The sequence below is a fragment of the Gymnoscopelus microlampas genome (assembly GCF_963454915.1).
Source record: "Gymnoscopelus microlampas genome assembly, chromosome: 6".
NCBI lineage: Eukaryota > Metazoa > Chordata > Actinopteri > Myctophiformes > Myctophidae > Gymnoscopelus > Gymnoscopelus microlampas.
The window spans coordinates 36,301,020-36,315,576 of NC_139943.1; the positions used below are offsets into that span (position 1 = coordinate 36,301,020).

Sequence of the window (14,557 nt, forward strand, 5' to 3'; positions counted from 1 at the left end):
GAGTACTTTGTCATTATGTAAAAAATGTGAGTACTTTTACCACCACTGGTGATATGTGGGGACCACTATACAATAAATATCCTCAATAACTCGAGTGTACAAATATAACCTGATACGTGTGTACTATGTTGTTCTATAATTGGGTTACTGGTACTCAGTAATATGTAATGCTACACATTTGTTTTGATGCCTCTTACTATTATCAGCATTAATTTGACCTACCAATATGTAGATGACTGTCTTTTATGTGTAAGAATATACTGCTGTTCAACTACCTACAATTAAACACCATTTAGTGGTACTGTGACTGTTACTACTATTATTAAAATTATTAATTACTTATTCATTCATAATAATAATAACAGCCCAAAAGGAATCCTTATCATCATGTTGTTGAGTTAAAACAAAATATTGTACTGCAACAATCATTGCAGTACTGCATTTGCAATTTTACAACATATCCACCAGATGGCAGCATCACATAATAAAAGTGGCACAAATTACAACATCAATCATTACACCAAGTCATTACATGTAAGGACAAGTTAAATATTAATGTTTTATTAATTTGGACCTTATCAGAAGCTTAAGAGAATGTAAGTGGTTCAAATTCAACCCTTAAAATAAAATGAGGTCCGCACACTGGCAAAATTAGCCCTGCTTTTTATTGCTTGATTGAATGTTTCGATCACACAAGGATCTTCATCAGGAATTAAGGGAATAAAATCAACCCTTACCTCTGATTGATCACATTTGTATTTATACTCTAATATTAAAAAATTATCTATGCCAGCCTGTCTGTCTGTCTGTCTGTCTGTCTGTCTGTCTATTAATTACTATGAAACTCTTGTTTCATATGGCTACATATTATGCTTGACATCGCTGTCAGGTGGAAACCTTGTATGTCCAAAAGCGTTACTTTTCAGGAAATAAAATAAAAGTTTCAGAAAATAGCTGATCTACAAGCTCACAACAGTTGTGAGCTTGTAGATTGGCTCTTTCCACCCCTTTTGCTGGACACTCTTTTACGACGAAATAGGGCAATAAGTGACGAAAAAGAAATGAAATATGGAGATACAAGGTTTCTGCCCGACAGCAACGATAAAATGCAAGCTTGCTGCTCAGTTGCACAATTTGGGCCTTTCTGTTCAAATGATCACCGGTTCACCAGTGTGAGTTTATCGAGCTTACTCCAGTGGAAACGCTGTGCCAATGATGTGCTCATTTAGTTGTCACCCATGACATACAGAGCAGAAGGATATCCTCAGATGAACACAACATCAGTGCACTGCACTGCTAGCCTTATGGGAGCTGCTGCATTGCTGCTGTGCGGTCGTAATGTAGAGCAGCCTCTACAGGTTTGCACTCTCCTGTTGGGTATCAGCCTGGGGATCATCTGGGTCTGTCCATTGTTTGGACCCTCAGCCGGTTGAACTGTGCCCCTCTCTGTGACTGCAGCTGGTCATGGTTGGAGGCTGTGGTGGTGGCTCATTGGGCAGTCGGAGTTGTGTTTCCCAGCCACTGGCACATTAATGTCAGCCAGCATCGCAGCATGTTGTTGCAGTGCCAGCATCGCTCTCTTCTTCATACTGCCCCTGTCCCTTCCTGTGCCCTGCTGCTTTTTGATTCACTGTCCCCGCCTGCCTTAATGCAGCCAAGTACTTTGAAACGTGACATTCTAGGTCATTACTTGTTGTGATAATGATACGCGAAACTGCACTAACAATACGGCACTGTCCACTGCTGTGGCCACTTATGTGACTTGAGCTATTTATTATTTAGTATACATCCATATAAATTATCTACAGTTTTAGACTGCACAGGTTTATAGCCTCACAAATCTACTGTTCTGTAGATGCCATTTTATTATTATCTTTCTTTATTGTATTCTAGTTTCTTTATTGTATTTCTTTTTTTGTCCGCTGTCGAAGAGGCGCTCTAATTTATGCGAATTTCAATGCTTGCAATGTTGTTACACAGCTGTACTGTACACAGTAAAAATCCTCAGTGTTAATTTAACTCTGTGTCTTAGCCAAATGGACCCATTTGGTTCCATGATTTCTTGATTCTGTATTTTACTGTATGGAAGTGCACGTGACAAATAATAAACCTTGAAATCTAGAAATTTGTTGTCTGGGTGTTAGAAATGGTGATTGTTCTGATTCGATCATTCATGTTTGTAAATGGCATGCTATTTATGTCCTCTAGGGGTCGCCCCTCTCAAAGTGCAGATGCCAGCCCTTTCCCCTACCATGGAGGAGGGCAATATTGTCAAATGGCTGATAAAGGAAGGTAAGAGGAGAAAACATCCATGACTTCATTTGTCAACACTTATAAAATGCTGGCTTTATTTCACATAATCACACAATGCTGTCATCTAATGTATTGTATTACCCACCAAAACAAATGCATTACTCTAATTTCCTTTGACGCCTCGACCAAGAGTTTATCTCCTTACAGTGACGACCCAACCTCCACAAATGCTATTTCTTGTCTAAATGTGTAATATAATTCACACTATCACCCAGGATAATAAAACCCTCATAGTGTTTTATCGGGTTAGCAAGTCGTCTAACCCCCCCCCCCTACACACCTGTCTCTAGCTCTCCACACAGTAAAATCCTCGGTATTCATTTGGAAGAAATGTAAATTTCTTCTCCATCTAGTGATGGACAGGGAGCAGTCCTAATTATTGACTCAATTAAATCAAATTCTTCTCTAAAGTAGAGCTCAGCCTGCCCAGGTCAGAGCCTCAAAGCACCTGAGGACTGCTAGCAGCTAATTGGCCCAGGGAAACATGGCAGTTACAATTCATCACCGGTTAGCAACGCTGCTCAGCCATCCACCACCACCACCACCACTCTCCCATTCATCAGGAGGCAGCATCTACTGCTCTTCCATTGGCTGCTCGCATCTCCTGTGTTGCCATGTGTTTTGGTTGAACCTTTGTGCATGTGTGAAAGCGTTCAGTGGCATAGTTATCACATCGCATTCTTACGAGACAAATGGCGCCTGTCTTTTCTTTTGCTGTGGAAAACATTGGCATGCTTTTTTTTTAAGTATAGTGTAACATCGCTGTTGTTGTTGCATGTCCTCTGAATCCATCACAAAGGCGTCTGCATACATCATGTGGCCGACTTCTTTTAAACTGATATGTTGGCAGTCTAGCAGCTCAGGACTAAAATAATCAATGTTTATTATACTTAAATATCAGCGTAACTGTCGATACGATATTGTCAAATAATGGCCACTATAGCGGCCAAACCGATATACCGGGTGGGTTCTTCTAATTTGAAGAGATTATCCAGGCTGACTGGAACCAAGGGTCAGAGATACAGTATGTACTCGACCATGTAACACCAGTACCAGCGTTCTCTCTGCTTGATTGACTGCTGCTGAGCACAGCAGAGCTGGAGATGGCGGACTAGGCCTGCACAAGTTCATCCAAACTACATATACACCAGAAAATGTTGGTTATTAAGAATTTAGGATAGATTACATCTCAAAGACTGGATGAACAATTGCTCTGCAGTAGGTCAATTCGCTGTTAGGCCAACAGGCCTAACAGCAAACTGTCACAGCCAACAAAGCCATCTCTCAGGAATGTAAAGAAGTGGACTCTGTGTGCTGGTTTCAATTGTCTTCTGTTTAAAACATGTCCGAAGTGTGTGCAGTATTGTCAATGTTCCAATATGCATTCATGCCAGAGTCAGGATTTGAGCTTTATTTCATTTTGTTTGCGTAGAGCAGGACAGGTATGTCTTCAGCCATTTCTTTTAGCCACTAACCAGGCCTCCAAGTGTTCATTTTATAATATCAGCCCATTGACATTTCTGTGGACTGGAGGTGAAAGGGCTGGGGGTCGCCTGTTTAAACTTTAATATTGCACATCACACCTAACCCCTGGGGTCATGTGGTGTTAAAACCTCATACACAAATCCAATCTCGACTTCGCTGCTCCAGGCTCTCTGGGGCTTCTGATGTCAATACTCCTTTGGGCTGCATTCATCCTCCCCCTCACCCATCATGTCCACACAGTTTCTCCAAACCCACTCTGTTCATCTCACACACAGTGCATGAGCTCCTGCCTCTTTTGTTTTGAAGCTGAAGATGAGGTTTCACTTGGTGTTTGTTTTTGTCTGCGTCACACTGTCCTTGACATGCTCCGAGGTGACCCTTCCCATCCCCAGCTCTCTGTGCTGACCTTTGACCCATATCTCATCTGCCATACCTCCTCTTTCCATAACACATATGGTCACATATTTGTAATAAAGGGAACTCAATCATACAGTACTACCAATCTGCTTCCAGTCCTGTGTGTTTATTTGATCTTGACAGATAGTTATATTCTAACCCAGTCTCCAGGTTCCCAGGAATGGTCATAGTTCTATCTCAGTGACACTCGAGATGAATAGCCTTCCAGTCTCTTAAAATCCTTAAAATCCGTAAAATCCTCATCCACTTATAACGACAAATGTTTGTACCTTCTCAGAGTTAAATGAACACAGAGGGTTTTACTGTGTATGTGAGTAATTGTACATGCAATTAGTTTGAGCTACATGTGTGTACGTATGCCGCAAAGAACCCGAGGTTGCTTAATGGCCATCCTTTTTCATTGCTAAACAGATGCTAATGTATTCCAACTCTTACATGTGGTGGAACACTGGGAATATAAGGATATAGGAAGAGGATCTAGCTTGGTACATAGTCAAATCCTGAGTGTTCATTTAACACTGAGAGCGTATAAAATCAAATGGCCCCGTAACTGTGCATCTGCCTTGCCAGGATCCCATAACTCAAATTCTTTCCCATGAAAGATTGATTAGGTGGCTCTTTTGAAATCTAGGCCTGACCCAGGAAGATTTTTCTTTTTTTTCTTTTTCCACAACCTATTTCTTTTGGTACATATTAAACAAATTCTTAGTGTGTATAGGCTATATGTAAAACAGTATATACAGTACATATATTACTGTAAATAAATGATGTACATGTACATCATTTATAATATGTACCTCCTTTCCTTGTTTCGGCAGGTGAGGCAGTAGCGGCGGGCGATGCCCTCTGTGAAATCGAGACGGACAAGGCTGTGGTTACCTTGGAATCCAATGATGACGGTATCTTTGCCAAGATCTTGGTGAGTAAGCACACACTGAGATGTTATTATCTGCTGTAAACAACATAGCTTAAGATGTTCTCTGTAGAGGCAGTGGTTTAGACCCGGATTTAAAGTCAGATGATGCAGATTGATTGGTAAGTGTCAATCTTTCGGGAAATGCTTTTTTTCTTCAAAGTGGGCTGGGACAAACCATACTTTTCGCAAGCATAAATAGACTTACAGATGTTCTATTCATTTTGAATTACTACAGTATGTGTTCATGTATAGACCTGTGTGTGTGTGTGTGTGTGTGTGTGTGTGTGTGTGTGTGTGTGTGTGAGAGTGTGTGAATTGTGGACTGTGTTTCCGGCGCGCTAATTGCCTACGCTTGTTACACATTCCACTGTACAGTGACAGCAAAGCATTGACAAAGTGTCTCCCCCCATTGTGCCGTTTTGATGTTTGAATATTTAATGGCGCTGTCAAAGACAGACAGGATCAGTTGTCTTTCATCAGTGCTCCAAACACAACGTTCCATCCTCCGGAACATGCTCATAAAAGCATATCAACCAACGGCACCGGCCGATCGACGTGCCGGGTAGCTAAGCGTATCGGGGAGGGGAAACGCTGGTCATTATTTTCTAGAGAGAACAGCAGCCAAACCCCCAGCCCCCCCCCCCTTCTCCCATCAACCCACTCCCTTATGACAAGGAAAAAAACCTCAACAGTAAATTCAGTGACTGCTTTGTGTGCCTTTTAGATATTAAACCCTGACATAAGCATTGTGTGTGTGTGAGAACTCTCACACCTCATAGACAGTGCGCTGCCCAGTAATTACACATCTAGCCTTCCCCAGGTCTTGAAACACAGATGATGTTGTGTTCTAGAAACGGCTCAGTGGAGCACTGGGTTCAGGTGATGCATCTATCAGTGTAACCTAAATAAAAGACAGTCACAAGGCCAGGTTACTCAACCACATCATTATTTTACACAGTATACTGTATGTCTATATATAGCACCTGTCCCCATAAATAACAGCCACTCATGCACACATACAGAACACAACACAGATATCTTAGAAAGATTCAATCCGTTGATGATTACCATCGAATATCCTCAACATTCTCCTTTGCTCTCTCCTCTCCTTTCTTCATCACTCGCCTCCTTCCTTCCTTCCCCGCTCCACCCTTTCCCTTAGCTGCTATGTGGATAGAGTAGTTTCCATAGCAACCACCCGAGAATTGGGGGTTGGGGCTTTGGAGCTGGCAAAGAAAGATGGGCTCATTTAGATTACCCCACCACCACCACCAGAACACACAACAACGGCGTGTGTGTTCGTGCGAGCGAGAGATAAAATGTGTGCGTGACTGCATGCCACTACCATCGCTTAATAAGAACAACAGCCAGTAGACACATTTAAGCCAGCCATGTGTTTGGCCCCCATATGTGGCAGGGACAGTATGGTGCTCCCTCTCTTTAGGTCAATGCCCATTAACCTGCACAGTGTTGTAGGGGTGGAACAGTTAATCGAACTAATCGATTTAATCCATTATAAAAAATAATACATTTTAATAAAATAATTGACTTTCAAAAATTGTGAAAATAGCAGATCTACAGTACAAGCTCACAATGTTGTGAGCTATTTTTGGTATTCTTGCGTGACACCACTGTACGACAAAGTATGAAAGAGGTCTTAATGACTATTTGATTTAGTCGATTATAAAAAATCTATTACAATGTTTCATGTTGATTTGTTGATATATAAATGTTTTTTTTTATATTAAAAAAACATGATTCTTGATTATTTGATTATTAGAAAAAGCAATCGATAGATTAATTGCTAAGAAGATAGTCGATATTTGCAGCTCTAGCTCTCACCAAGCACCCAGTGAGTTTCTAAATTAGAGGCTAGCATAATCACCTGCCTGTGGCCAAACGTTATGGCAGACAGGGGGCTTCCAATGCTCCTCTGTGGTTATTTATGGGGGTCAACCCCTTCTCCTGCTTTCCAACAGCCTCGGGGGCACTGACGAGGCAGGGGGGGGCGGCACGGGTTCAATATTGCGGGGTGGGGCCACGAGGGGTGCGGCGGAGGCAGGTTTGGTGGTAGGCGGTCGCCAAAAGCGCCATCAACACACAGATTACCCTGTCTCATCACATCTATATACCGCTCGGCTGTACCATGACCCCCAGGGTTTCAATCTGAAAATCTGCCCGGGATGCAATCAATCACAGACAGTAGGAAACCGCACATACATGTGTGTACGTACGTGCGTGCACACACATAGGTCAGCATTCTGATGGATGTGAAGATAAATGGTGCTGCTGAGCAGCGATGGAGTCATCATATAGTGAGGAACGGGACAGATAGGTCAGGCTGTAAGACGGGGGAACGTGGACGTGTTTGATGTCGAGCTTGTCGAGCGATTCAGGATGAAGCACACGACGATAGAAGGGATGGATGGATTGATGAAGATATTGAATGCTCACCCATAGTGCTTGCCTAACAACCAGCTTGCCATTTATCCATCCCTGTCGCTCTTCATTATTGAACACTTTGTCATCCACATGGAATCATGCTGTCAGTGGCAAGATGCAGTCTACAATGTAAAACCCTGACTGTTCATTTGCAATACAGAACTATTATGTCTTACCCGGTATTCGAATCAGAGTCTCCTGCATGAGAGACCAAATTTCGACCACTCATTCCAGAAACAATCCCTACTTGGCCTGCGGAGATATTGCGCTTATGAGCTTCACACAGTACTACTTGTCAACCCGACACCAGAGTATTTTTTCAGTGGAAGAGTAGGGAGACCACCTCCAGGGGTCTTTACGGTCTCGAGCTAAAATGTTTGGGAACCACTGATTTAGACGATCTATGGCGCACAGCCTGGCCGGAACGTAAGGCGCAAACTAATTTGAGTAGTTACACAGCACATAATCTGCACGCAAACACCGGCACATGCTGCTAATGGGTGGTATTAAGGCTCTGAATTAGTCATGGGTGTGTTTTATTGGGTGTTACATTAATTTAACCAATCAGAATGTCTATTCCAATTCCCTTGATTTATAGCTCAATTTTCTGCTGTGGAAAGGTTAAAGTGTGGGACCATCTAGCAGTAAACACAACACATCTGTGATATCTTAACATATCTACTTAATAATGACTTGCTAATTTTCAGTTATGTTCTTCTTTATTTAAACCACCAATTAAAGTATTTGAAAATGGATGGCAAAATAAAAAAAATGATATCGGATGGCAATTAAGCAACCTCAAACCTTAGCTTGAAGTCTCAAATCACATCTATTGGATTATATTCTACAACCCATGTATTATCAGAACATTATCTGAACATCACATAGTACGTATGTTGTTTATGTTACTGTGTTTCTCTGTACAAGCTGCTGGAAACTAATTGCCCCAGTGGTGTGTTTGCAGCAGTCAGCCAGGCCGTCGGTCATTAACACCGGGTTGGCTGATTATACTACTGCTGGGATGTGGCTGCAATCCGCTTAGTGCTGCGTCTGTGTCGCTCCGATGGAGCGAGGTGGGCATTGTCGTTCTCATCAAACAGGGGGTCTCTCTTTTTTTTCTATACCCCCACTCTCTCTTACTGCCCCCACCCTGGTACATCCCTTACTCTCTTGGCAGAGTGGTCTTCCTATGCCTGCCATTCATTTGGAGTGGATGGTTGAGCAATCTCTACACAACTATAGCTTTGCAGTCCTGTACAGTATGTATGCATTTCAGATGACAGATAATAAAGTATCAGTGTGAACATCACTAGAGTTTCATAGTTCAGTGTTTGGTTAAAGCGGTAGAGTGGAACATGTCAACAGTGTGTGTTTGTGTGTGTGTGCGTGCGTGCATGCGTGTTGAAAATGCATAGCAAGAATGTGTAGGTTGTCAGATGGGCTGAGCGATAAAGTCTGATTTATTCTTAGTTGTGTCTCGCACCAAAAATAGCCAATCTACAAGCTTACAGAGCGTCGCTCTGCAACGCCTTGTGAGCTTGCCGATCGACTATTTTCAGCATGAAACTAGGTATAAATAAGGCGTATGGATGATGTTAACTGCAGCCATTTGTAGTTGGTTCAGTGCTTCCTCATTCTTGCAACGAGTGTGTTTTTTAATCATTATTGTACCTGCCATCACTCTGCAATCAATCAACATTAAGTGTCCCGACATTGTGTGTGTGTGTGTGTGTGTGTGTGTGTGTGTGTGTGTGTGTGATCACAATGAACCCATATGCCGTGCTGTACCAGCTGGGACTCCATTCCAGTGGATGTATGCTCTGTTCTATTTTTAAGTCTTGGTGGGTACAGTTAGGCTGGGAGTTGAAGCCCTGCTGTAATAGTTGACTGAACGTGCCTGGAATTCCCTCACATCTCAGCCTTTCATGGCTCTAAACGACAATGTTCTGCCTCCCACACATTTTCTACACGGCACTGAATCTTGTAACTCAAAAGAGTTGTAATTTTGAAAGGAAAAAGAATAGGAAATCATAAAAGAAAATGTATAAATATATACTTATATTTAATTTAAATTATAATTCAACTCAAAGATTATTGTGTCAGTTTAACCACTTTCAAGCTAACATCCCTATTTTGGGCATGTCATTGTAAAAAACATCAATAAAAAAAAGAAATCTAATTTTGATAACATTTGCAAAAATAGCTGATAGCAAAAATAATTGATCTACATGATCGCAGTATACTTCTCACAACGATTGCAGCGTAACACATTGTGAGCTTGTAGATCGACTATTTTTGCTATTTTCCTTATTTTCAAAAGCTGTTTCACAAAAATGGGTCCACAGCCAGAGGCTAGCTATTTGGTGGTCCTTGGCTTGGAAAAGTTTGGAAACTCCTGGGCTAGACTAAGCCTACTGTCACTGCTGTATCGTGCCTCACAGGGCATGTATGACTGTATGGTAGCTTACAGTGAGATCCATGAAATGATAAATGGGTTAACCTCATAAATGGTTTAGGCCAGCTCTGCGATATCATTAGCCTGGCTGATGGGTTCCGGATATATCCCCTAGGAGCCCATAATCAGATCTCTCAGACTTCATTTGCCACATTGAGATTGCTGCCAAATGAAAGGCTTCATTAGCGTTACTGTAGCTAATAACTTCTCTGTCTATCAGGATGCAATGCGGATGTGATCAGTCGCTAAAGAATTCCCGGAGACTGTTAAAACGTCTCTCTGAAGATATGTTCAGTTCACGTTGAGCAATCTAAATATTTAAAACCGCTTTGAAATAGATATCAGTCAAGTCCTCACTCCTCAATCAATATCCCAATTTCTCCCTGTGGATCAATATGTATTTTTATTTTTTTTCCCTGTCCGTACAGAAACCAACCTCCGCTCTTACAGTACTTTTCAAAAGATAAAACCTGTTCACCACTATATGGGACGGGGAAGCAATTGGAGTGCTCTTAACAACTATATACATGTGAGCTTGTAGATCTGCAATTCTTGCTACTGTATTTTCAAACATGTTGACATTTTGGGGGGAAAATTGTCTCTTATGACATGAAATAATGTCAAAATAAGGACGCCAGACAGGAAGTGGTTAAGCGATACTCTCAAATGTGACTGCTCTAACTTCCATCATCACATGTTTGTCCCGGGTGAGTCTTTGCCCTAGAAGATACTCTCTGAACCACATTGAATGCTGAGCATTTTAGGATGGTTTTCACCTCTCAATGATATTTTATAACCAGCTGATGGCAGTGTTGATCCCTCCTCTATGACTGGTGCATGTGTTTATGTGCCCGTATGTTTTCTGTATGAACGAAGGTGCACACACGTTCATGCACATTCTCTTTCACAAAGAAATCCACAAAACACGAGAGCACCTCATTCGTAATCTCGAGGGGAGAAAAAAACCTTGACAGTTGAAAGACAATAACTTGTGTCAACTCAAGGCTGTGAGAGACTGAACAGGAGAGGCTGGTGCTTTATTCAAATGAGCCTCCACATGCGTCAGCCTCTAATTGGTATTTATGGTGATTTGGGGGGTGTGGGAGGGTGATATTATAGAAATGCCGCTTCTCTCCGACATCTCGGTTAGCTGGATGGTGAGACGGTAGAAAATTCAGTCCTTATTTTCTTCCAAAGACTTTTTACAACTAATTTGCATGATTTGCATGCTGCAAATTGTACATTTTCAATCAAAAGTAAAGCATTTGTCTGGCAGAGGAATCAACCATAGGCTTGGTCATTTGTTATGCAGGAGAAAAAATCTTCATGACAATTTCTGTTCTTTTTTCTAACAGAAAAGTTAACATTATGAAACCAGACATAAGGGGACAAGAGTGTCATTAGGACATTCCCTTTTAATATAATCCCATTCTTACTGTTTTCTATAGATTTAAGATTGATCTAGTATATCGATTAGATTTAGGTTTGTAAAGGGGACAACCAGAGGTGGATGTTAGATCTATAACCAAACCTGGTTGGGTTGTCCGACCTCACATTGATCTACTGTACAGCACCACAGCAGTCACACAGGGACTTTCACTTGATCGTGAGGGTATGTAATTGAGAGACTGTATGAGGCCTAATCTACCCTGTCCATTGGACATGAATTAAACCAGTCAGGAATGGATAACAGCAGTGAAGGGTTCACTGATCTTCATCCAGCCATGACTAGTCTACCCAACTGGTATTTATTTCCCTTCTCTATAATGTCTTGAAAGGTGGAGTCTAGTTATCAAAGGCTGATATTTATCGCGTATGATGTTTTTCTAAAATATAAAAATTGGTCTAATTGCCATGCTACCGCACCACATCAGAGCAAGCTAAAACGTATCTCGGCAAGGATGTTTATAATTAATGGATTTATTTCTGATGATGATGTATCTTACTCCATGTGTGCACATTATTTCATCTGCAGCCTGTATAGCAGGGACTCTCGGTTTCTTTGCTATGTGGGGGATAAAATTCCTCGGGGATTGTATGTAGTGAGTCTATGGAAATTTCCAGAGGTCTTGAATTCCCACAGCAGCCCATTGGCTGTGTTGTCATCCATCACCTCCCTCTGAGCAGAAGAGGTGCCACTGTTTTGAGACATTAAATATGGAGAACAGGAAGTGAGATTTGTGTTATACACATAACGTACATGTCTTTGGAGGAAAGGTCAGGTTGTCACACAAAACACATGTATGGTGTTTTTTTGTGAAGTTCTTAGTGAAGCTTTAGCCTTGAGCTGAAAAATAAATAACCTGCGTGCCAATGGGTCCAGTGTAGTTATTATTTATTCACAAGCTCTTTTTATTCGTTAAACATTTGTTTAAAAAAAACTAAGCAAGGTTTCTGCCCAACAGCTAGGTGGAAATGTAAAGTAGATTTCCTGTCTTTCCTGTGATTAAATAAACAGTTCCCCGTTCCCTACATCGGATCAGTTTGCTGCAGCTCTTTGCGGCTGAGTTGAACTGAAAAACAAAATGTTAGGTTGCTATTCTTTCTGCCTGTGAGCGCAGGTGTGCGACTGTGCGCATAGCCTGCTGTTCTTTCTGGTTAGCTGGAGATGATGGGTTTATCGGAGCGCTCCGATGGTTTAGCTACAGTAGCAGATCCACTGGAGTAGGGGGTAGTGGTGGCTAATCCAAGGTCCTGCTGATCAGTCTCCCCCGTTGCTATAGCACTACATTCTGACTCATAATGTAACATTATGCGTCATTTATGGGTTTGGCTAAGCACTAGATTGTGGTCACTGAACTGTTACCCACTTTCACGCAATATGATTGACCAAACACATCCCTAAACGTAACTATCACCAACGTAATGTCTAAAAAACACAATCATTTTATTTGTTTTAATATTATACCTGAAATTGAAACAAACAATACATCATGGGTATGATACTGTCAGTTCAGGAGCCACTATCTTATTCTTATTACAATACAGGGCGATGTTGAACTCGGCAGCTCGGCTAGCACTCGCTGTATATTTTGTTGGCTATGTTCTGTTTTGCCTCAGACAAAGTTTCACCTTTGGCAGAAGTGACAGCTCAGTAAATTGAAACCTTTTGGAAAAGAGATGAAGTGCCACCGTCCTGCCCCGTCTATTGTGCCTGGCCTTTCATTTTGAACTAATGAATATTGACAGAGTTACAATGCCTTAACTTGCCAAAGAAGCGGGTACAGGAGAAACCCTTCACGGTGCCTTTTTGGACTGCTGAAGAATGAGAGAAGGAATCGATAGCAGAAAGCCATCCGCTGTCCCTTTCAAAGATAGGTGATCATATTTGTGCGGTATGTGACACCAGCAGAAGGAGGAAATGAAGTGAGTGGAGAAGAGAGCTCAGCCGAAGCTGTTTAAGGGGTCCCAGTGGTGGCAGCCTTAATGAATGGTCTGTCAGACGGTGTTCATCTCAACGCCCACTGATTGCTCTCCGTCTCCAACCGGACTTTCTCCCTTTTCCTGCTCTCCTCGCCTTCTACAGAGTCTCCCCTCTAAGCCCTAAACCCTTCCTCTTCCTCTTGAATTCATTTAATGTTTCATGTGTCCTCGCGAGGAAATTGTGAATTTACAAATTGGAATAAATAATAATTATTACTTACTACTACTACTACTGGCACTATGAAGTTAATAAATAAATGTTTTACCCTTACTCTACCCCACTTCCATCTCTCTCTCTCTCTCTCTCTCTCTCTCCCCCTCTCCTTCTCTTTCTCTCTCACATATACAGATGGAGGAGGGCAGTCGCAGTGTGAAACTGGGCACCCTCATTGCCCTCATGGTGGAGGAAGGGCAGGACTGGAAGCAAGTGGAGGTCCCTCCCCCAGAGGCAGCGGCTCCCACCCCAGCCCCACCTGCTGCCCCAGCAGCCGCTGCCCCGGCTGTAGTGCCCATCGCGCCCCCTCCTCCACCACGACCAGCCACCTCAGGACCGTAAGTTGCTGGCTCCCCTCCTTCGTCAGTCAAATCAAAATCATTACGAGCCTCCAGGGTGATCTGCGATGAACGGCAGCCCTCGCCGTAATCTCTAGTCGCGCGAACGTCAACATCAATCATTGAGTGAATTAGAGGATCCCTTCATTGTAAAGAGACTGAGCGTTCTCAGTCAATTTTGCATGTGCAGCTTCTTTCCACAGAATGCTTTGTCACCATTACAGTCGACATCCTGAGTAAGGTGATCATTCGTTGTCCATTATGTCAAAGCAAGAAAGAATCCTGCCCAGCTCTATTGATACAATAAATACTCCCGTAGAAAGCAGTGAAGCAACCAACAAACCTCAAAGCTTGGCCTGTTTGATATACAAACACATTTTACGCTGAGTCTGTCCCCAGATTTTAGACACCTTAGATATAAATGAAGGTGTTGCACATGAAGAACCAATCATTGGCCATGCCTCTGTAGAAATAAACGGTAACTACAAAGGTGCACTGAGTAGAGCACAAATATCCTCCAGGAGGCATTCCCTAATAATTATAGAGATGCATAT

The 14,557-nt window shown here is 42.2% G+C and overlaps 1 protein-coding gene across 1 annotated transcript in view; it reads left to right on the forward strand.

Annotated features, from left to right (window-relative positions):
* The window catches only part of pdhx (pyruvate dehydrogenase complex component X), a 47,528-nt gene that overhangs the window by 1,078 nt on the left and 31,893 nt on the right, over positions 1-14,557 (forward strand). The window contains exons 2-4 of the mRNA XM_084058966.1: positions 2,209-2,292; positions 5,034-5,134; positions 13,801-14,003. Coding sequence (XP_083915092.1) covers positions 2,209-2,292; positions 5,034-5,134; positions 13,801-14,003 — 388 coding nt within the window. The remainder of the gene's footprint in view (positions 1-2,208; positions 2,293-5,033; positions 5,135-13,800; positions 14,004-14,557) is intronic.